General features: G+C 55.9%; 1 protein-coding gene across 2 annotated transcripts; it reads right to left on the bottom strand.

The window, feature by feature from the left end:
- Positions 1 to 41: 41 nt before the first annotated feature.
- Positions 42 to 23,305, bottom strand: CTDSP2 (CTD small phosphatase 2). Of its 2 annotated transcripts, XM_046644723.1 has the most exons (8): positions 22,796 to 23,302; positions 9,501 to 9,649; positions 7,731 to 7,769; positions 7,200 to 7,301; positions 6,536 to 6,592; positions 4,234 to 4,326; positions 3,909 to 4,094; positions 42 to 3,710 (listed from the first exon to the last, which is right to left on the bottom strand). In XM_046644723.1, exons 1-8 carry the CDS (start codon positions 22,857 to 22,859, stop codon positions 3,585 to 3,587), a joined length of 816 nt encoding a protein of 271 aa, XP_046500679.1. In that variant the 5' UTR covers positions 22,860 to 23,302; the 3' UTR covers positions 42 to 3,584. The 2 variants fall into 2 exon arrangements, with proteins under 2 accessions (XP_046500679.1, XP_046500687.1); XM_046644731.1 differs by lacking the exon at positions 7,731 to 7,769 and having other exon boundaries at positions 22,796 to 23,305.
- Between the last annotated feature and the right edge of the window lie 413 nt (positions 23,306 to 23,718).

Genomic DNA, 23,718 nt, shown 5'->3' with positions numbered 1-23,718 from the left:
GCCCAGTAAGGGCCCAAATGAACAGCAGGGCCAGGAGGCAGTTCCCATTCCTGGAATGGGGTTTTTTAAACCCATTTTTATTAATTAATTGTAAGTAATACAAATATTCCAAAAATATAACAGACACTTAATGGCGTCCTACATTTCAAGTTTTTGAATACAACAAATTTATCAAACCATGAATCTGTAAGCAAGGTAGTCAGAACCCCACAGCCCAGTCACAGTGGGAAGCAGATCCCGCCCTCCAAATGGCATCATGAAGGGAAAGTGGCACGACTTGAACTGTCCCCCGGGGTAACTACCAGCAAAGCAGCTCTTGGCCCAGAGGGGCAGGCCTGCGGGCCAGGCCTCTGCAGTCCCTTCTCTGCTTAACGCAAAGATTTACTGGTGTTTAAAAAAAGAAAAAGACAACAAAACGAAACCCCCATGTTACAAAAAGCCACTGAGGGAAGTGGTAAGTAAGCCCCTGAAGACCTGAAGGGGACAGGCCTTCCACAGACACGTGGCCTGGCTGGGACGTGGGAGGGGGACAGCCTTGCAGGGGGCGGCCCTACCGAGAGGCCTCAGGACAAGGTGGGGCAGCAGAATAAAATGGGATTCATTTCCCAGGGAATGACTGCTTTTGGACTTCTCATGCTTTTAGCACAAAGAAGCTTCTGGGCCACTGCTAACAGAGGTGAGTTTCTACACTCACAAAATGGTCAAAATCTTTGGGAGGCAGGAGGGAACTCAACAGAAGGTCCCAGGTTAACTGAAGGCAAATTGACTCAACTTCTCTACAGTAAGGGACCCGTGGGCCTAGCGAGCGTCCCCTCTACAATGTGCAGAGTGGAAACTCTTACCCGACCCTCTCCAAACTGGTCCTGTGTCCAAAGCTCCCCCTATGAGAGGGACACGAACATCAGGCTTTTGATTTAGAAGCCCAATCAGAGAGACACACTGTGTCTCTGAAGAGGCACCTTAAAGAACTGAACCTGGCAGGCGGGCAGATTCCTGGCATGGCTTGAACTGGGGCTGAGCAGGCCCGGGGGTCTACTGCCTCTGGAAGACCAGCCTCAACTGGGAAGGGCTGGTGGGACGCCCTAGGACAGATCCTGGGATGAACTGGCTCCCACCCCACCCTGCCTCCCTCCACAACGAGTCTGGCTGATCCCTCCAGAGAGCAAGTTTCGCAATCATCCCTTGCTCCTAACACACTGAAACTGGAAACCACCAGCAAACCATGACTTCAGCTGGCTCTGGTCCACATGGACGGACTCTGTGTTTAGATTTATTTGGCTGACTGGCTTCTCCGGGGAAAGGAGGAGAGGGGAAGTGGGAATATGGCATTTCTGTTGAGGAACTGCAGGTGGGCAGGGCAGGCTTCATGCAGACACAGCAGGGCCACTCGCACCCGAGCTATCCTGGGCTCTGGTCCCAAGTGGCTTGGAGCATTTGGACAAGCCTAACAGGAAAGGGGGTGGCACAGGCTCCTCCTTCACCTGGAAAAACATGACCCAAAGGAGCACAGGAAGGGTCCTGGGCCTGGATCACCTGTGAGCCTTATTGCTTATTTAGTCAGAAAAGCTTGGCCGGGCCTAGACGGCAGATTTGGCACAGGGGCTAACCCTCAGAGCCGGGCTTAGGGAGAGGCCCCTCCCGCAGTATCAGGATAGAAGCCTAGGCCAGCTCCCATTTTCCTTCAGGACATGTTGTTCCTGGCAGGCACTGAGCCCTCTTCCCCCACCTGCAGCAGGACCCTGCGGGCACCAGGAAATGATGCTGTGGGAAAAGACGACGTGGGCCCTGGGGAATCTGTTCCACTTCTGTGACACCAAAGGGAAAGACCAGGCCTTACAACCTTGGGACAAGGAGTGGAGGCGGCATCACAACGCCAGAGAAAGGTGCTCGTCAGCCAGCTACCACTCAGAACACCAAGCTGCTGCTCCACCCCATGGTTTTCTCAAAACTGTGGAAACGGGAAAGGATAATATGGACGAGTCCTGAGTGGGAGGTGTCCTCACACCTGAAGCAATTTCCAAATGCTTTGTGACACCTGCCTCTAGAGAAAACGGAGACAGGCGTTGGGAAGTCCCTCCTAGCCCAGAGGAAGGAGGCCAGAGAAGAGAGAACCCCAGCCAGCCCCGGGGAGGCCATGGTTAAGGCAGTGATGCTGAGGTGGGGCTCCCTTTTAGGGGGCCCTTGTGCTCCCAATGACAGCAGCACTTCCTCTTTTGTTTTCCATCCTGGGGAAACTTCGTTTTGTGACTATTTTTTAAAGTATTACTACTGAGAAACTTCGAAAGAGCCGCGCAAAGCACAGGTGGGGGGAGGTCCACCTGCGACCCGAGCCAGGAGGCTGGCCAACTAATGGTGAGAACACCCCTCCCCTCAGCCCAGGAAAAGCAGGGGTGCCTCTGAGGCCCTGGAGAGAAAAAGCGACAGGCGGGAAGGACGGGGACTGGAGCAGATACTGCTCGGCACAGGCCAGGCCCTGGGGGAGGACACAAAGGAGAGAGCCCTGCCCAAGAACACCAGGGCAGGCCCCAGTGCCCCTCCCAGACTCTGGAACAGAAGTCCTTGCACCAGCACCAGCACCAGCACCAGCAGAGAATCCCTGAAGAGCAGACTTACGGACACAGTCCGAGCGCAGCTCATCTGCAAGCCAAGGCGACACACGCATTTGGGGTTTTCCTCGTCCCTGTACCCCGAGAACCTCCCACATTCACCTCAGGCCCAGGACTGCAGCTTTGTCAGAAACAAAACAGGCCCAACACTCCACGTTTAGAAAGAGAATTTTAAAACAGTCAAAAGAACGGAAATCAGTTATCTGTCCTCTCCCAGGCCAGGGAGAAGACGTCCTTCCCCGCAGGCTCGACTACGACTGGTGCTGAGGAGGCAGGCCCAGCACCCAGGCCTCAGGGAGACCCGGAGAGGGCTCAGCCAGGCACGCTGCTGGAGGCAAGCGCAGCCCTTGGGCCACAGGACTTAATGGCCTCTGGGGCTACTGGTTCTGGCAACAAGCTTTCATCTTCCAGAAATGTCGTCTGTCTGCAGCAGGTGGCTGGAGAAAGGTTTCAGAAAAGTGTGTGCCTGGGGCACCCGAAGGCAGCCTCTGACCCTGCCTCTCCCCCTGGTATAGGCCGGACAACACTGAAGGAAGGCCGTGGGTTTGACAATGGAGCCTTCAATGGTCTTCATTCCACAGAGCTCGGGTGCTCTCAGGATGACTGGACAGGAGATGAACCAACTCGGGGAGAGTCTCGATCTTTCGGGTTCTCCCTTATCCTGAAACACTTACATCCCGGGGCCCCAGTTCAAGGCAAGACAAACACACAAACACACAAACACACAAACACACACACACACACACACACACAGACACATAATCTTGGGAACCCAACTCAGGGCTGCTCTGGGTACGGCTGGCCTGGTGTTTGCCCACTCGGCATCTAACCTGTCCTAAGGCTCTCTCCAATCACTTCTATTTCCAGGCCCCACTGGGTGAGATGCTCCAGCTTCCGCTCTGTCTGTCAGGCTGATCATAAAGGCACGGTGTAGGAAAGTCCCCTACTGGGATGGCCGTGGCTTGGAAGCAGGGGAGGCTAAGGGGCCCGCAGCTGCCCGAGGCTGGTGTAGACATCCTCTGCTCCGCTCAACTCCTCAAAGATTGGGATCAGGTTTAGCAGCTCAGTGTCTGCCATGTCATCAAACCAAGACTGCACGGGCACCTGGGGCAGAGAGAAGGTGGCATCAATCTCCCGACCATCAATTCTTCCCTCCTTTGCCCCAGAGCCCCTGGAAGCTGGCTGGGTCCACCTGGGGGGTGTGCTCCTCTGGTAAAGCCCTCGGTTCCACCACCCACTCCCTCTCCCACGCGGGGCAGGGACTCCCCAGCCCTGCAGCGCGGGCGTGTCTGGACCACTCACTGCATTCTCTGGGTGGAAGATGTAAGAAGCTGGCGAGTTGTCCAGAATGAGGGTTTTCCTCAGGTCCCTTCCCAGGCGGCTGAGGTCCTTGACGTAGCAGCCCTGGTGGAACACACAGGACTCACGGAACAGGCGGGCCCGGAACACCCCACACCTGTCCAGCAGATCGGTCACAGGGTCGGCATACTGGGAGAAGAGAAGGGGTTTTTGTTTGGAGGCAGTGCTGGTTCCCCGTGGCATCCTGCGGACCAGCAAGGAGTCGCTGGACCACCCCTGTGGCTGCCAAACCTGCTCCCAGTTCTTTGCTCCCCTTCCCGCCAGGTACCTTGGCCAGGCTGGCAGTGAAGAGAACACATTCAAAGAGTTCCCCCATTCGTCTCAGGAACTCATCCACGTAAGGCCTCTTGAGCACGTACACCTGAGGGAAAGCAGAGGCTGGTTGGAGGCATCCCTGGGCGGGGGAGTGTGGCGGCGCTGGTCACGGTCACCACACACACAAAGAGCAGCAAGTATGTTCAGACCTCACTCTGTCCAGATGCCCGCACCCCAGCCTCTGGGACCATCTGGCTGGAGGCCTCCCCACAGACCAGGGCACTAGCATCACCTCCTCACTAGGCTTCTGTGGGCTTAGTGATCCCAACGTTGACCCAGCTCAGGAAGAAACGTATACACCCGTGTCTCAGGAGCCATCTGCTTCCGGCGGCGAACCATCAGCTGCCTCCAGAAACAAGTAATCAAGAATAGGCCTCACAGATGGAAACAGCCTATCCTGGATTACTTGAATCCAGCCACAGCCTCTATGGGGGCTTCCTGTCCTTGGCTCTGGCAGGACAGTCTGTCCAGGTCACCAGCAGGCAAGGTTGCCGACACTTCCTAAAACCTCATGCCCTCACACAGCTTCTGAAATGCACCAGGAGGAGCAACTTTTCCCTCAATGACTGAGCTCAGACACCCTGCAGTGTCTTGCTCTAGTGCCCCCCACCCATTCTGTGCTTGTTCCTGCCAGCCGGCCCTAACACTCCTGTCCACCTTTCGCAGTCTCGCACATTTGGGCCTAAGAGGTTTGTCGGCTGCACGTCCCTCACGGGTCTGCAGCCTGTCACTCCCCTGCCTCCAGGCCCTCCCGCTTATCCAGCCCACACAGGTGCTAACAGAACCACTCCTTCAGGGCTCTTTTTACGTCACTCCCTGCTCAGCGAGCCTGTGCCTGCTTGACTCTCCCTCTAGGGAGTGGCCTGAACTGGCCACCAGTCACCAGACCCCCTGGCTCTGCAGCAGGGACCCTCTGCCCTAGGCAGCCACAACTTGGCTCCTTTTCAATTTGCCAGTTCTTCAACCAGCTCCTCCCTCTTGCTGGCTATTCACCAAGCTTGGCATCTCCTCGCTACTGTGCTGAACACTCGCCTTCCACAGGCAGCCCCCACCTGAGTCTCATCCCTTTTTCATCATTCACGCCTCTTCTCATTAACCAGGAGTTCACACCTCCTATTCGTCTGTTTGGAAGTATGCCTTCGTCTTTTCCCTGTGGGTTTTGCAGATCCCTATACCTCAGCCAGACGGGAGAGGGCTGCTGGGCAGAGGCCGGGCAGTCCGAGGGCCAAGCCTGGCTCTGAGCAGGGGCTGGCGCTGGGCCTGGTGGGGCCCTCAGTTGGGGGTGGTGCTGGTAAGACAGCTTCTACGGACACGGGAGAGTGAGAACACTGGTGGAAGCCTCGAAGCTCTTCCCTGCAGGGAGCTCCTGTCTGACCAGGCCATGCAGTCAAGCATCAGGGCCACCAGGGCACTGCTCCCGATGGTCCTAGACTCTCGGGCCTGCTGGCAGCCTTCTGGGCAAGTGTTCTGAGTAAATGGAGTTTCATGAGCCACACCACGTGACCCTGAACCCTGGACGGAGCAGGCTATGCAGGGCCAGAGCCTGACCCTACTGAGATTCAAGTGCCCTTTGACAGGTACGGACCGAGCATTTCCCGGGGCAGAATCCAGTGGAGGGGCCCAAGCGGAAGAGGGTCGGGAAAGCTTCCCAAAGGAGATGCCTGGGTTGAAGAGGAAGAATTTCACCAGCTAGACAGAGTAGGGGCACAGGGAGGAGAAAAAACAGCTAGTACCGGCTTCCTTGCCTACAACAGGGAGAGACACCAACTATTCAGGATTAGAGAAAGTGTAATAAACCACGTAACAGTGCATGCCACACGGCGGGGTGATCAGTCAGTGATAGCTGTTATCATTATTAAATAACACTATTTAATTTAAATAGCTTGGCTGCAGAGAGAAAAAAGGTGACAGCTAAAGGGAGATAAGGGCCAATTTTTTTTTAAGATGAGAAAGCCTTGAGTGTGAAAGGTCACAATAAAAAAGGAGAGACTGGGGGCCGGCCCAGTGGTGTAGTGATTAAGTTTGTGCACTCGGCTTTGGTTGCCTGGGGTTCGAGGGGCACGGACCTACACACCGCTCATCAAGCCACGCTCTGGCAGCCTCCCAAATACAAAATAGAGGAAGACTGCGCAGATGTTAGCTCAGCGACAATCTTCCTCACCAAAAAAACCCTGAAGGTACAGGAAAGGGATCACTGGTGGAACACCAGCCCTGAGGAGGGCGCAGGAGCCGGGGCAGCCAGGCAGGTAGCTCACCTGGTGGGTGGTCCCCTCAATCTCGACAGGCACTATGAAGTCTGCATTGTTGATTGGCTGGAAGGCAGGAAAGTTAATGAGGTTAGCACAGCTGGAAGGAGACAAGCACCCTGCCTGCGCCGCACCCCAGTCCCTGCCACAGCCACTGCAAAGGCCCCTGGGAGGCAAGGCGGGAACAGGTCTGAGTGACTCCAGGAAGCTCCTCCTACCATCCACCCCGCAAAGCGGTTCTGGTTGCACTACAGAGAGTGATGCCCCTCCTGGCTTTCCCTACTTACCACCAACCCCAAATTCTACCTGAGCTGAGAGTTTCAGGGCCTTCAGAGTTAACAAACATCCTGACACAGTGGAGAGGCACAGAGTCCAAGGCTCAACCCCGTGAGGTGTGCCCAGTACACAGCCCTGGTGGCTCCCCGTGCTGTATGCCTGGGGCGGCTGATGCAGCCTGTGGGCAGTGACTGGGGGGAGTGGGGGGTTCCTACTCAACATTCTTCAGTGTGGCCTCCGGATATGTGGTGCCAGCATGGCCCAAATGCCAGAAGCCCAGCCCTCCTCCTTCTGATCGCTTTTCTATCGTCAACTTTAGGTCACCTCACAGCACCTGTCACCAGGCTCACAAGACAGCCCACGACAGGTGTGGGAAGGGCTCCAGACGTCCAGTTACCTTAAAGGAGCTATGCACAAGGGTCTCATCCAGGTCAATGACCACGCAGATCCTTCCTTGATCTTCCTCTGTCACCTCTGGGAGCAGGCAGGTCCCCGGGATCTAAAACCAGAGGCAGGCTGCTGAGATCTGCCACCAAGAAAGCCCCAACAATCCCCCAGCGGAACTCTGGGAAGACCTGGGCTTGTCGAGGAGACGAGAGCTCAGGCTGCAACCCAGAGAGGCTCCGCTTGAAGGCCAAGAGGTCGAGAAAGAAGAGACTGTGCTGGCTCCTCGGCCTCGCCTCCCTTGGGGCCTATGAAGTGCTCTGGACATGGAGATGGAAGCCAGTGCTGCTGTGGGATGGACACGGGCTGTCCCCCAAAATCTGATGCCCTGCACAGAATGGGCCCTTGCAAATATCTGGAACAAATGGCTTCTGAGGGCAGGGAGGTGGCCAGCCAGGCCCCGAGAAGGGTGGGCATCACCCCACAGGGTTAGCAGGGATCACAGGGTATAGGCCTCTGAGCACGCACTCCATCAGTCACATACCTGATAAAACTGGTATTGGAGACACTGGAGCAGATCCGACTGTGGGAGAGAAGGAGGCGGTGAGCGCCACGTGGCCAGCACCTTCCCTGACCTGTCTAAAGCCCACTGCTTCTGCCTCAGGCCTGGAGGGTAATTTTCTCCCTGAAACCCCCGCCCCCTGGAAGGTCCTGACATGACAAAAGTGGCTTAAGGGCCAGGTAGGAAAGGGGAAAGGCCAAAGCTTCCTGTCCACATTAGGCCTGAGGAAGGACGGAGAAGACAGGGTCCCCGTTCTTGCTGCCACCACCTCTCAGCTGGACGAGATGCAGGGCCGCAGAGGCAGAACCAAAATCTACTCCTCCCTGCGGTGGCTGAACCTCTCAGTCCTGGACCTCGGGCTGCTCCTTGAGAATGGGTGCTCTCTTTGCCCTCTTTAGGGGGAGAGATGCGGGCCCTGAGCCCGTACCAAACATCAGGTAAGCCAGTATGAACCCACTTTCGGGTCCCGAAATGTGAGGCCAGGTGGAGCGCAGAGATCGGAAAGGCTTCCCCCGCCTTTTGCTAATAATAAAAACGTTGTTATGGTTGTAAAAAGCAGTAAGCGTTCTTATGGAAGCCCTGAAGAAAAATTAATATCCTAGCACTTACAAAAAAAAAAAATGTTTTTGGGGCTGGCCCTGTGGTATAGTGGTTAAGTTTGCGCACTCTGCTTCGGTGACCTGGGCTTCACAGGTTCGATGCCTGGAGTGGACCTAGCACCACGGTCAAGCCATGCTGTGTCGGCTCCCACATAACCTAGAGGAAGACTGGCAACAGATGTTAGCTCAGCAACAATCTTCCTCACAAAAAAAAGAACAAAGAAAAAAATGTTGTTTTTGCATTTTTAAATAAAAAAATGCATTTTAGTTTATTTCCTTCAAGTTTGTTTTAGTAGTCTTTTTTTGCATTATATATAATTTCACATTCTGCTTTTTGACTTAATGTTGCAACTCAATACTTTTCCATGTTGTTGTGAACTCTTTGTAAAAATGAATCGCTCAGTAATGCTGTCATGTTGTACTTTATTCCCCTATTGGATACTGAAGTGATTTTTGATTGATGGACATGTCTTTAGCCTGGTTTTCAGAGAGAGGAAGGATAGCCAGACCCTGGTATTTCAGAAAGTACCAACGGCATTGGGGGCAGTAGGATTTTTGGTTTGGGCTGTCCCCACCCTTGAAACGCCAGACATATCTTCTGGTCATTGTGAGGATCAAAGACACTCATGTGTTTCCAAATGTCTCCCACAGGCACAGGTAAGAGCTGGAAGAGGCTGTCAGGAGTGTGGTAGAATTTCAATCCCTCGGTTCCCTGAAAGTCAAGGAGCCCGGAAGGTAGCTTTGCATAGTAAGCAACAACGACACTACCCATTATTAACCATGAACTCTTCGGGGCCAGGTAACCTTTCTGGGTCTCAGTTTCCAGGTCTAACTGGGCATCCTGGCAATCTCCTTGCAGGGCTGCTACATGGATCACAGGAGACAATATATGCAAAGTGCCTTGCACACTTCCCGGAACCTGGAAGGATCAGGACTGCAGGGGTCCCCAGAAACCACAGGGACATGCAGATGGCCCACAGTGCAAATGGGAAGCAAAGGAAAGAAAATGGCCCACCACGGGAAGGGCAAAGGAAGGGGCTCCTCTGAGCCAGAGGCCTCTGAGAGCTCAGGCAAGGCGTCCCGCCACCTGCCGTGGCTACGGGGCCCTCACTCGTGCCCTCCTGGCAGACATCACACCACCCGACCCAGCTACCTTGGCAATGGTGTTGGCTTCCTCCTTGTACGTGGAGAGCTCAGTGGAGGGGCTTGACTGGCCAACATGCTGGGCGCGAAAACAGCAGAAAAGGGCCTTGAAGATGTTACGTCCACGAGGCTTCTTAGGAGAGGACTTGGAGACCAGGCCTAGAGTGGAGGGATTGATGAGGCATTAGCCACAGGGTGTCTCTGTTCACAGGTACCCCGTACCCATATCCCTCTAGTCTGTAAGCTCCACCAGGGCACCCAGCACGAGCTTGGCGAACCACCAAATACAGTCAACAGGGAAGCGTACATGTTTATTCCAACACCTTCTCTCTAAAGCAGACACAGCAGGAATGCCTGCTCTGCGTGGGAAATGAACTGCAAAGGGTGTGCTCTCGGTTCCACAGTGGGGGAGGGGGACAGGGGACATGACACGCTCAAAGATGGACCAGGTACAAACTCAGGGGTCCTGCCGCTCAGGAAGCAACACCCTGAAGGGACCCCCAAAATTAACTCACAAAAACAAAAATCCTCCCTAACACCAGTTCCCCAAAGACGACCCATCCTGGACAGGAGAGTCACCTGGATGCCTTCAAGCAGGTGGAGCTCCAGCTCTGCTCAGCGGCAGCAGAACTGAGCCAGACAAAAACCAGACTAGAAAACAGAACACCTGCAGCCCCCAGGAGGAAGCCGTACTCTCGGTTCACACCCTTGTCTCCTTCCCACACTCCAAGCACTTTCCTTAATACTCCCTCCCCTCAGAGATGGAGCTGGAGATGATCGTAAACCACATGCAGAGCAACCCCTCAGGACACACATCCAGCGTGGGCTCTAGGCTGCCGTCCGTGTGTCTAGACCACAGCTGCTCAGTCCTGCCTTGACGATTCAAGCTTCAGAAACACAGGGACCTGGCAAGGCAGCCCCAGAAAGGCCAAGCTGACACAAAAACACTACGGTCATTACAGGGTCAACCAGAAGGGGACTTCAGAATCTCTTGTTCAAGTTCCTTTTGCTTTTAGATGAACTGTTCCAGCAACTGTTGAGCAAGAGGAAGACGACCAAGTGGGAACTGTGGCCAGGAGGTGGCGCCACACACCCACTACCAGAATGGTCCTCAGCCACAGGTCTCCTCTCCCCAGGCCTGGGCGGGGCCGACCCAAGGGTTAAAGGCGACCTATCCCACTTTAATAAACGCTGGAAGTGCCCCTGTCTCTGTGGGGGAAGGAAGGCAAACAGAACGTGGCATGAGGACAACTTTCCCTGTGTTGTTTCCGTTAAGAAGGGAAGGGACAGGCAATGTGATGGGGGCCACCCAGCCTCAGTCCTCACAGCACCACACACCCAGGTGGCCTTTGCAGAACTGGTGATGGGAGAGCCATTTAACACCCAGTTACCGGGCTGCCTGTGTACCCCTGGAGAGGAGGAGAGAAAACCAAACTATTCCCCAGGACCAAGGGTGAGGAAATGGCCGCTGAGGCCCCAGGATAACCGACGCAGCTCTGACTCAGAGCGTTCGAGGGCTGCCTGCACATGCAGGCCAGGCGCCCCAGGCGGCAGGTCCAGAGCTCTCTCTCCCTCCCCTCCCTGAGTTAGCCCAGATCCCTTGACACTGCTCTGACCATTAGGAACCTTCTAGAAAATGGACAGATCTCCCCAGCAATTAGCCTAAAAACCTAGATTTCACTCTCAAGCTCTTGGTCCCAGTGGAAGGACCAAGATTTCCAGGGACTGGGGATTTTGTCATGAAGAAAGAGGCTGCACTGGGGACCTCCCCCAAGGCCCCTGTATCAAGGAGACAAAGTTTAGAGCAGAGCCCAGCACGTACAGACGGCAGGATGAGGCGTTCCTTGGACTTTCTCCTACTCTTAAAAATCTAGGCAGAAACTGGAGGGAAAGGCCAGCTTCTCCACCTGCCTGCATGGCTCACATCCAATTCCAAGCCCAGGGACTCAAGCAGACGCTGACACAAAGCTCCAAGACCAAGGCTGAACCATTGCTTTCCCTTTGGTTTATGGTTTCTTCACGCAGAACCACAATCAGAGGCTTAACCCGGGCACCAAGCCTTTCTTAAAAGGCCACACAGCCCAAGCCTTTCCTGAAGAGAGGCCATCAAGAATGCACTCAGCATCTTAGTGACAGACGCTGCGAAGGCTGAGTAATCCTGAGAGGCAGGGAGGTGAAAGGGGCAGCTGGCTGGGGCCACGAGGAGGCCTTGCTGGTGCCCACTGCGGGAGGCCCGACAGGCAGAGGAGCTTCAGCCTTAGACAGGGGCTGGGGGGGTGGGGGCGGGGTCTCCTCAGCCTGGTTTGGACTCTGCAGGGGATGAAGGTCTCTCAAAAACACAATGTGACCAGGCAGTCCCAGGGCCTCAGAGACCACAAATGCCTTGACCTCGGGGGCAGGCACTCAGAGCAGAGCACAGAGCTGTGGCGCCTGGGGAGGGCACCCCAGACCCCCAACAGCAAGGTCAGTACCCCAGACGTCCTCAATACCCCCTCCCCTGTTGGGGCCCCACTTCCCTCAGTCTTTCTCCAGGCTTTTTGTCCTGATCTTTACAGACACTGCCCCTGAGAACCCATCAGGGCCTCTCCAGCACCCCCCCAACATGGCTGCCTCTGACGGGGCCTCAGCCGGCCACATCCACCAGCTTCCGGCCTTCCTCGGAGCAGGTGCTCAGTAACTTTGGCTGGCTGAGTGAATGACTCCGGGGCCTCCAGGGCCTCTGTCACTTCCAGAGCCAGGACCTGTGGAAGCCTTCACTGGTTTGCAATAGCCCAGAAGACAGAGAAACAGAGAAGACTCCTTTATGTGAGGAGAAGGCGGGCTCTGAAGGAGCTGAGCACCTGAGGCAAGCCACAGTCTTTCTGGGCCTCGGTCATGTTTACTGAGCACCGATGACGGGCCAAGCCTGTGTTAAGACTCAACATCATCACTTCATTTAACCCTCACTACAAACTCATTTGTAGATATGAATTCCCCATTTTACAGAAGGGAAAGTGAAGCACAGAGAGATTAAGTGAGCTGCTTGAGGGTTATGCAGGGAGTCTGACAGCAGAGCCAGGATTTGGACCCAGATCTGCCTGAACCCAGAGCCAGGGGTCTTAATCACTGCCCCCTAAGGGCTCCAGCAGCTCGGGGGCATCGTGTGCATCCACCCCTGCAAGAACTGGGAGGTTGTGGGCACCCGCAAGGTCTCTTAGAATGTCTCCCTACTCCTCTCTAGGCTGGGCCGGTAAAGGATCAGTTTGGGGTCAGGCGCCTCTTCTTTGCTGTCCTCGTGGGCAGGCCATGAAGGGGGCAAGGAGTAAACAGTCCAAGGCTCTGGAACTCCCCTCCAGGGCTCCCTGCACCCCCACCCCAGCCCTGCACCCGCTCTGACCGGCATCTATCTCTGGATGATCAAGAGGACAATGGGGGAGGGGGAGGAGCTGGAGTAGGAGCTTTGATCCAAGACCTGCTTTGTTCAGTGGGTTTAACGGTGAGGGGGAACACACACCAGAGTGGGATGCGAAACTGGTGTCAGAGAGCCTTTCAGGGGGCTCCTTTCAGCCAGCACGCAGCATTGTGTCCCTGACAGCCAGGTGCAAGCCACTCCCACCCCTCCATTTGTGATGGGGAGGGACGCTGGCCCCCCCTCCCCAGGACAGTAACACTGGGCACAGGAGGATTTCCTGGCCCATGGGGATTTCAAGGCAAACAGCTTCCCCAATGAAGGAGGGCAGGATTCTAGAGGATGCCATGTGACCCCGTAACTGGTCACCCTTCTTCCTTCATCCTCTGTAGGCTACCTGCTTTGTGGACACCCGGCCCTCCCCTGCTGCCCAGCTGCTGACGTGCACCCGCTCTCCCTGCTCTAAACAGCTGGTGTGGGGCTGGATGTCAAGAGGACTAGCACAGATCTAATGGGGGAGCTCGGGCTTAAGAAGAAAGTGTGCAGGTGGCTGGGAGAAGGGAAGCTGGGCCACCCCTCCAGCTCCCCACTTCCTACTGAGGCAGGGTGCGAAGGTGGGGGGACATGGGAGGTATTCCTCCCTCTCTGAGGCTCACCTGGGCTGAGGCCAGGTTCTGCCAGCTACTGACTCAGCCACACACCCTCTTTGGGCCTTAGTTTCCTCATCCATTAACTGGGAGAACAGCAAAACCTCACTCCTGACTGAAAGGATAAACAGACTTACTGTTTTCACAGAGATGCACTGTGCAAACTAAAGCTGAATGCTGTGCTTGTCTGAGTTAATCATCTAAGGGGAGACGACCACGACGTGGCAACACTGTGGGCCTTGTTCCAGGAGGCCAGCAACAGATCAGGAGCCCTCCCACCTCCAGCATGTGGTTGAAGCCCAAGAAAAGAAGAGAAAGGAAGGTTCCAGAGGAACTTGATCGTGAGCGGTTCCAAAAGGTCAGAACAATCCACTACAAAAGTGGTTTTCCAGTTTGTAAACTCCCGGGATGGTATTCTGCAAATGAGAGGAAAGCAGGTGAGGCTGTTCCATTCAAGATCAACGACGCCCTCTCCTGTTGTGTCCACCACCACTGCCCCCTAGAAGCACCAGGTGGGGACACTATTTGCCTCTCTGCCTCTTAAGAAGTATGTGCAGGTACATGCATATGCACACACGCGCACACACACACACAGAGATGAAGGCTGGCTTTGCCAGGACAACACTATTTTTAACCTTCCTCTGAAGGTCAGGTTCAGATATCACCGTTGCCAACAACACAGCTTCGTGTCCCAGCAAAGGAACTCCTCATAAATCGCCTGGGGCTCGGCAGAAGGCAAGCTCTCAGGCTACTGCATTTTAACAAGCCCATTCATGTAGAAGGATGCTTCCTTGGTTCATCCCTCAGAAGCACTCCCTTCTCCACCATCGCCCATCCCCCGCAAAGCTCTAGTCCGGCTATCACTATAAAATGGCCTCTCTGAGGGGCCTCCCTCCCCTTAGCTATTGGAGGAAGGAGAGTGTTTGGAGCACTTCCGGCCCTTCTTGGCCAGCCGCCTGGGCCCTGCAGCCAAGACACATCTGATTGGGGCTCCCCAAGGAGAGGAGTCCTCCCAAGTCCTCAGCAAGGGGCATCTGTGCCTTGGCAAAGGACAGGCCCTAAAGTGCCAGGTGGACGGAAGGGCTCTTGGACCAGCAGGTGAGTAGGCAGGGGAACAAGAGGGTGAGAAATGCCTAGACCTCCCCCACACAGAAAAGGCTAGAAACAACGTGGAGGGGGTTCCCGTTTCCACAATGCCCAACTGCCAACACCGTTCTCTTTGGGTGACAACGCGGGCAGGGCCTCACCCAGCTCAGTGCTAGTTCCCAAGTTCCAAAGAGCACTTGTGATTCTGGTGGTACGGACTGCTAAAAGTAGCTTTAGCTATGCTGTTTGGCTCACACCAGCATGTTTTACGCTGGTGCCCTCCCTGTGGCCAGCATCTGGGCCATCCTCCCTGCGCAGACGTCTCCATTAGTTCCCTCTCCCTGGGCAGGAGGGCTCCCTGCAGCTCTCTCTCTTCTGCCTAAGAAAAGACTTCTTTCAGTCCTGGGTCCTTAATGCCATCTGTGGGGTAGGGCCACAGGTCGCTCACTACCTTGCCTCTACCTTTTCCCTGCCCCCTCCTGCAATCTGGTCACTGATCTCAACTTAGGACCTCAAGTTTGGGGACATTCCCTTAAGAAGGACTCAGTTCTGGGGCAGGGGATTCCTGGCAACTTCCAAAACATGATCAAGATACTCTATCAATTTCAGAAACAGCCTTTAAAAGAGTTATTGTCAAAGCACCCCCTGGGCAGCTCTAACACGCTTTAAAAACATGCTGGAGTGGGGGTGGGGTTCCCAGGAGAAGGGTCAGCAGCAGGCTCAGCCCCAGCCCCACTCCAGAGGGCTCTGGGAGGATGTCAGGAAGTGATCTGATGGCCCTCCCAGCAGCAGGCACAGACCTGAGGTACCATCTCCAGCAGGAGCCTCGCCCCTGCAGCGCCAGCTAGGGCAGCGATGTCATTGCAGGGGACCAGAAACCATACTTGCCCACCCTGAGTCTCCCTCTCCCGCTGAGGAGGTGCCAAGCAGGCCCCAGTGCAGGCTGGGAGGCTAAGAGAAGCCTGCCAAGCAGGACACAAACACCCTCCTGGGGGCTGTTTCAGCCCCTGCACGGGCTCTCTGCCCTATTCCTGGAATGCTGGGACTTGGTGGAAGACCATGAAGAATCCAGGGTCTCCTTGCCCTCCAGCTATGAAAGCCAGTTTTAGGTGACATTCGTGTGAGAGTGAGACGGAGCAAGAGGAGCGAAGGGCACAGGACAAAGCCGAGGACCCTCAACTGTCTCTCCTCTGACCAGCAAACAGAGTGGTTGCACAGGTGCCAGAGACTGGGGTTCGATCCTGGCTCTGCCCAGTATCAGGTATGTGGCCTTGGGCCTGTTTCTGCATTTGTAAAGTGGGACGGCTAACGTTACCTATTTCATAGAGCTACGAGAATGACAAGCAGCTCAGGGTGTGTCCTGGCCCTGGTGGACGCTCAGTAAGTGTCAGCTGCTAGTCATCAAGGACATACCACTCCCATAGCCTTATCTCAGTCTCCATCTCACATTGTTCACATCGAAGGAGACCAGAGATTTCATCCAGAGGTCACATAGAGGTAGTGGCAGGGCCAACCTGGGAAATGGTTTTTTCCAGGACTCCACAAAAACCAATCACAGTCTCACACATACACACTCACACTCACACTCGTTGAGGCTGGCCAACCAGTTCCTTCCTTCCTTCCTCTCGTGGCTGGCCTCTGCAGAAGGACTGGAAGGAGTCTGCCAAGGAAGGACTGCCAAGGAGTCTGTCCCAACTCCTGGGTCAACTCACCTGCTCCTCCACACCCCTGAGCTTCACCTGGCACCAGCCAACCAGTATAGGCATGTCCACCTGAGACAGCACTCAGCTAGAAGTCGGGAAAGCCAGCTCTTGCCCCACTTCAACCTCTCAAAAAGCTTTGTGGTCTTGACTAAAGTACAACCTCTCTGGGGTTCAGTGTACTTGCAGGTCAATTGGGAAAGGTCTACACTGCATGGTCCCTTATAAGGTGGCTTCAGATCACCTGAAGTGTGAACTCAAAGGCACTCTAAAAAGTGGAATGCACAATGCACAAAGGAGTCAGTGCGGGCCACGGCTAAGGCGTGACTCTGGAGCCCGTATTCCCTTTCACAGGGTGCTCTGGCTCTCTCAGCAGAGGTGGGCCCACCTGTCAAGTGGGGATAATTCCTATCTCACAAGGTCATTGTGAAGATTCAGTGAAACACTAGATACGAAATGCTAGGAACAGCACCTGGCCCACAGTAAGCGCTCTGGAAATTCTGCCGGGATCACTACTCTGTCCATTTACCCTCAGAACACTTTAGGACTCCCCTTTAGGAGCCAGAGCATCTTTAACAAACAGCAACACTGGATCCCTCCAGGGGACTCTTCCTGCTTGGGGCTAAACAGGCAGTTGGGACCACTGCTGTGCTCGCCTGGCTCTTCTCCAGGGACACCTGTCAGAATCACAGGGAGCATTTGGAACACACGCAGGCCCGGCCCACCTGCTCATGCTCTGATTCAGTAGGACTCAGGTGGGGTCTGTATTTTTAGTAAGTGTCACAGGAGATTCTGATTTGTGTCCCTGGCTGAAAACCAATGTCTAAAGATGGCCAGTGGTCCCTGACCAACCCTTCCAGGACCTCAGGGGGATTCAGCCAGAGTCCCTGCGGCCCCTCCCCCACCACAGCTCGGTGGCTCAGAGTCTGCAGGTCTCTGTGGCCTTGTGCCCCAGGGTCTGCTTCTCTTTTCTGGGGCACTTGCTCTAGTCTATCATCCAGTCAAAAGACCCAAGCCTGCCATCTCTCCCCGCAGGCACCTCTCCTCTGAAGGCGGGGCCCTAGCCCCTTTCTGCTACAACAACAGGAGGGCTGGGACCCACGGCCCTCAGCCTGGGCGCCTGCGCAGGCCCGCATCCTGAGCTTGGGCCTTCCCGTGACTCTGCCTGGCTCACTGGGGCTGAGGCCACATTTGTTCCCTGAGAACAGCGCGGGTGGGAAAGAGCAAATTCTACAGGATGCAAGAGCTATTCATACATCAAGAGATAAAAGAGGGTAGAGAATAAAAAGAGACTAAGAGCAAAGTCTGATTTGCGGGGAGGACTAGGAGGACCTGGAAGGGAAAGGGAATGTCAGAAGGTCCGCTCAGAGATCAGGTTCAAGGCTGACCCCCAGAATAGCTGACGAATAAAACAGGACACACGCACCTCCTGCCCAGAGGGAGGCTGCGTGCTGGCTGGAGGCCCCTTCTGTAATAACAGCCCTGGGGCAGGCCCTCAGACCCGAAGGCTGGGCACTTTGCCGGATGAAGAAACGCTGTGCTCGCTGGCCCCTGGGCCAGGGAGGCGTCCAGTTCCAAGTCAACTTCGCCACTTTGATTTCTACTAGCGCCCTCATAGATCTGCATGTTAATGAGCTCATCTGCATTCTAGTTGGGAACTATCCCTCCGTTTCAGAAGGGGGAGGGAGTCACGTCAGGGCCACACCCAAGCCCAAGTCCCCAAGTCAAGCAAGTAAGTTCTGTGCTTCCCAAGCCGGCCGGCCGGCCTGAGACAGGATGGAAAGGGTTTGATGTCGCTTCTGTGCTTTCCCAGTGTTGCACCCCAAAACCACAGCAGCAAACACAGAACTTACGAACAACGATTTCTCTTTGAAACCCAGTTTTTCTTTCTCTCCTCGTTACTAGAATTCCCTAAAAGAAATCTGAATGTCACTGGGTTCAGTAACTCTCAAAGCAAATGCAGCCTAAGAGAATGCAGCACACAGTTGTCTCCAGTCTTCACCACATCCATTTCTGAGGCGAGCAACTGCTCCGAAGGTCTAGAATTCAGAGACTCTTCACAGGAGGTGCAGGCTCCCCGGGCGCCCGCCGCCCCACAGGCCCAGGTGCCAGGCAGGATGGCAAAAGCCCCAAGGCACATGCTACCCAAATTAGTGCAGCTAAAGCCCCATCCCAAGTCACACACACAAAGAAGAGGGCCGTGCAGCAAGGCCGTGCGCAAGCCTCAGAGATTGATCCTTCCAGAAGGCCCAAGCTCCCACATCAGTGTCCCCTCTGACCCCCGGCCACCTGTCTTTAACAATAAAACCCACATGACCATGTGCTGTTTGCACTGTGTCCTTGGGGGAGCGGAGGAGGAAGAGAGGAGTGGTCTCGCTGTGTAAAAAAGAAGGCCGTTAACCCTTATCAATTACCTACTAAGTCCTGCGCAGTAGATAAGTATAGACATCAATATTCCCATTTTACAGATAAGTCACTCAGAACACTACCGTGATTTGTCAAGTCTCAATGTGAAGGGGAAGCAGGGATTTGCACCCAGGCCTGAAGCAACCAATTTTGCTCCTGGAACAATTCCTTAAAGTAACAATGAACACTTTGCTGCCCCTGCCTCCCTACCCAGCCCAAGAATCAACCTTCCCAAAAATGAGAATAAAAGACAAGACTCCAAATTACCCAAAAGAGAGCAAAAGGAAAGTTGAGGAAGAAGAGGAAGGAATATATATTTGCATATAAATATGTATATATTTACATATTGTCTTTCTCTCCCATACTTAGTTACCCGAACACTTCATTAACTAATTCTCCATAGACAGGCTGGGAGCATCATTCACCTCAGCTAGAAGAGTGACTTCAACAGTACTTAGAATTTTAACAACGTCCATGATCATAAGGGATTTGGAAGGTCCCACAGAGAGGATGAAAGGGGACCTCTCTACCACCCAGTTTCTTTAAGACCCCCATAGTTATGAAGAGACACAGGAAACTGGAACACCACCACCTCTGCCATCTCCAGAGGAGTTTTTCACAGCAATTCCTAAGTCCTGCTCAGCGGAAAACTCTGCAAGTCAAACGCCACAGCAGAAGTGCAAACTCCCAGCCCCAGGAGATGAGGCATTCAAGAACTTTGTTGCTGAGCTAGCAGCAATCCCTTGGCGTCCTTGGGGAGGGAGCAAACACAAGCCTAAGTCACGACACAGGCCCCTACCCTACTCCAAGTTGGGGGAAAAACTCTCAAGGGGACACAGGGGCGAGCCTCAGACGCCACAAAGAGGCCACAACCAGGACCGGGCCAGGAGGGGAGAACAGCCAGTGGCGCAGGAGCAGCCAGCTATAGGCACGCCCCCTGGACCCACATGAGCCAGCTAAGGAAGAAAGCCCCATGAGACTCCAGCCAAGCCTTTCAACTGGAGGGCCTAGCTACAACTATAGTGAAAGGCGTTTGGGCTTTTTCATGAGACAATGAGACAGAAGTTCTCCCTCATGGGGAGAAAGCAAGAGCTGGAAAGACTTGCTATCATCCTAACTCTTAGGGATGGTCAGCTACCAGAATGTGCTCAGTTCCACTTGTGAGATAACCACCCAGGGCCTCCTCCCCCTCTCCCGGGAAGGAAGGGGCATCAGGTCACCCAGAAAACAAAAAAGGTCCTGATTCCCCCAAAGGGTCCCTGGGTTGCTTGGAGCTCTGGAAGAGGCTGTCTCCACTTCCTCATTTCCTGCTGGGAGCTTCAGGGTGTACCTGCTTCCTGGGCTTTCCCCCACCAACACCAAAGCCCACGGCACAACCTCCCAGCACTGGGGCAACACCCTCGCAGGGGGCTGCAAGAACTGGCCACCCTCTGGCCAAACTGGTATTAACTTTTCCTTTTTACTCTTGATATTACACAGAACCCTGTCCCTGCTGTACCAGGAAGCCATTTCACCCATCTGTCTGGGAAGATGATCCAATTTGGGTCCTTTTATCAACGACGCTTTCAGCAACTTTGTTCTCCTTCCCTACTGTAATTACTTTTGAATCATCAACGCACCCAGCCAGCCTTAAAGCTCCGAGAACAGAATGCTAAAGGAGGAGAAAACCCTGCAACGGCAAACAACTTCACTCAAAAACCACCCGAGCTAGGAGCAATTTGTTTTTTTCTAGAAATTTACTTATTAATAAACTGCCACTCACTCCTCCTTTTTCCCAAAGGAGGCAGGACCTAGAGCTGGGATGCTGTGGAGACAGGGCAGGCAAGGAGCTCCTAAAGGAACTAATTAAAACATCTGTTCCTCACTCTCACTTTTTTTTTTAAGATGTAGGATTTGTTTTAAAGATGCAGGAACGTTGGCCTGCTGGTTGCTGGGTGCCCAAGCAGCCCAGGAAGAAACTATGTCTCTTCTGGAATGCAATCAAATTACATGGGGAAAGACAGACCCACAGCTGCTGGCTTGAGAACTCAGATCCTCCAGGGGTAAGTTTAAAGGACAAACCACACAAAAAAAGAAAATGAAAGACGTAACTCCAAGAAGATCCAACCAACATCAGCAACTAAACACTGTCAGGAAGCCAGCTGCGTTGCTTTCTGCTGTCATCTATTCTGTTCCCCACCCTTCGCCCCGCTGGATGAAACTTCCAGCTCTGATTTGTAAGATGCCCCTTTGGCAGACCAGCTCTCCTTCACTCCTCGGGAGGTCCCTTCACCCAGAAGGCACCCTCCTGAGCCCCTACAGGAGGAGAGGACCTGAAAGGGAAAGCACAGCGTTGTGCTCCCTTCTCAAACACTGCCCCCTCTGGAATCCTCCCATACCCAAATTTCTTCACCTCCCGCTAGCTCTCGGTCCTTCCTTGGGATGAGGATGGGCAGAGAGTGGGGAGTCAGGAGCGAAGTTATCAAAACAGAAAGCCTCTCCCTTCAGCCCTCAGCACAGTTAAGCAGCCAGCAGAGGGGCGACGCTGCAGCCTGGGTCACTGCCTGGGTAGTGAGGCAACCAGGAGAGCAGAGAGTCAGGGGTCTTCTGGGGGTCTGGGGTCTGAGCAGGCAAGGCTCTACCCGACCTCAGGGCAGACTTATTGAAAGAACTGCCAGAGATGCTGAAAGCATACTCTGCCCCCCACCCCCACGGGAATCAGAGAAAGGCTACCACCACCAGCCCAGCTTCTTTGCCCCTAGGCAAGTTGGGGGAGCTCCTTGGGACCGTGAACCCCAGGAATAAGTGACCTGCTGACTAATGTTGCCAAAGAGGGGGAGGTGGGGCGACACGGAGGCCCCGCAGCTGGGCCCCCATCAGGCTTTAGGCCTCACCAAGTTGAACGGCAGCACTGGTCCTTCACGCCCCGTCCTGGGGGTCGAGGGAAGGGCCAGAGCGCTCTGAATCTGGCCCGGAGAGCGTGCTCTCCCGGCTCGGCCCACTGGCCCCAGTCCGGGAAGTTCTGCAGAAAAAACGACACTAGTCTCACTCCCCGCAGAAATTCTTTCCGCTATTTTAGACACATTCCTCATTCCTCCAGGCCCGAAGGGGACTGTGGGGGAGGGGGAGTCTCGGGGCCTCCATCGGGAGCAAACTCCGCGCGCGTCCCCCCGCGGGCCCCGCCTCGGCCGCCCCACGCACGTCCCCAAGCCCCCCCGAGAGAGCCCGCGACCCCTCGGCCTCCACCCGAGCCGCTGCCCACGGAGAACTCGCACTTTTTCGCTGCGCGATTCAGAAACACGCCGGGTCTGCTGCCATCCGGCGAATTATGTAACCAGGGACACGGCTCCCGGGCCAAACAGACGCGCTGTATGCGCCGCGGGCCGCGCCGGGGCCGGGGGCTCCGGCCCGCCGGAGGTCGTGCCGTCTGCTCGGCGAGAGCGGCGGGGGCAGCTCTCCCGGCGGGAGCCCCGCGCCGCCAGAGGGCCGGGCCCGGGCCCAGCGCTGGGTCGCCCGCTCCGCGCCGCCAGGGCTCGGCCCCTCCCCCACCGCGGCCGCCCCCGCCTCTGGGCGGTGAACTTGGTCCCAAGTCCCGCTGGACGCAGTCACTGCCCGCTGCCTGAGCGACCGCGGGCTGGGGGGGGGCCCTGGGAAGTGCTGGACTCCAGTCCTGGCTCCATTCCAGCTCGGGACCCCTCTGTCCCCCTCCCAAACCCTCCCCGAGGTCCTGGGGCAGCAGCGCCCTGCGGTGCGGGAAGGCGACGACCCCACCCCCAACTTTGGAGGAGGCGAACGCGGGTGGACTCCGCTCTGAACGCTATCCCTCCGCCTCTCTGCCCGGGGGGAGGGAGTGCAGGACTGGGTGACAGCTGCGCGGATGACGCCCCTCCCCCTCGGGCGCCGAGAGCAAGGGCCCCGCGCAGCCCCCACGGGGGTCTGAGTGCGGACCGGGACGCGGGGGCGGATGGACTAGGCGGTCCGGTCGGAATCGCCCGCTCTGAGTCCCGGGAGGTCAGGGGCCGGGACTCTGGTTCGGGGCTCTGCTAGCCCCCTCCCCGCTCGGGGGCGACGCAAAGTTTTGGGAAGTTGCTGCCCCTACCTTGCTTGGTGAGCACCAGGGCGTCTTCTCTCCGCGCCTGGGTGATGATGGAGCCGTGTTCCATCTAACAATCCCGCGGGCCCGGGCTGGCTGGGCGGGAGGACCGGCGGGCGCGCAGGCTGGGCTGGGCTGGGCTGGGGGGCCTGGGCGGGGGCCCGCTCCGGCTCCGGCTCCGGCTCCCGAGACTCGGACTCCCACAGCTGTTCACATCCCTGCTCTCGTTCCTTCCCTGGGCCGGGAAGGGAGGCGGCCAGTACGGAGAGCGGGCGGCCCGGGCAGCGGCTCCCCCGGGTGCCCCCGGCCCCGATCCCCCGGCGGCAGCTCCGGGCTCCTCAGTTTGGGTCCAACATGGAGAATCCGGAGCGAAAACAAGAGGAGGAAATGGGACACGGGGCGGTTTCCAGGCTCCCCCCTCCCCTCCGTACTCCAGATAAACAACCCGCGGCTGCAGCGCCCACCCCCGCGCGCCTCGCGGCTCTGGATCCGGCCTCTCCACGGTCCGCCGGCGCCTCCCGCTCCGGAGCACGGTCCTAGGCCCCGGGCCCCTCCACCTGTGAGCGGCCTGGGCTGCAGAACATCCGGAGCTTTGCTATTTTGTTACAGAAAAAGCGAATCCCCGAGGGGGGTGGGGTGGCGGGCGGGCAGGCTGGCGGGGGAGACTTGAAACCGCTCCGGCGCTCCGATTGGCCCTCTCGGAAAAAGGGGGCGTGGTCCCTTCTTACTATGCGGTGCGAGGACCCAACAACATTCCAGTCGCCACGGCCACGCCCCCAGGCCACTCCCCCTCTCCCGGCTGCGGCCTCCCAGTCTCCTCGGCCACACCCCCTTCCCAACTACTTAAAAGGACACTCCGACGCTCACGTTTCCCTACGGTGCTGGGGTTCCTGTCTGTGCAGTTCTGCTTGGTAAGGTGGACTGGTTCG

The sequence above is a fragment of the Equus quagga genome, chromosome 1, assembly GCF_021613505.1.
Source record: "Equus quagga isolate Etosha38 chromosome 1, UCLA_HA_Equagga_1.0, whole genome shotgun sequence".
NCBI classification, from domain to species: domain Eukaryota; kingdom Metazoa; phylum Chordata; class Mammalia; order Perissodactyla; family Equidae; genus Equus; species Equus quagga.
The sequence above is the reverse complement of the archived record's forward strand: the minus strand, read 5'-3'. Positions and strand labels throughout refer to the sequence as shown.

Excerpts from the sequence above, each read along its gene's own strand:
- CTDSP2 (XM_046644723.1), bottom strand. The coding sequence starts at position 22,859 with ATGGAACACGGCTCCATCATCACCCAGGCGCGGAGAGAAGACGCCCTG. Across the intron at positions 7,770-9,500 it reads AAGCCAACACCATTGCCAAG|TCGGATCTGCTCCAGTGTCT; the intron begins GTAGCTGGGTCG and ends TCTCTCCCACAG. Across the intron at positions 4,327-6,535 it reads TTGAGGGGACCACCCACCAG|GTGTACGTGCTCAAGAGGCC; the intron begins GTGAGCTACCTG and ends GCTTTCCCTCAG.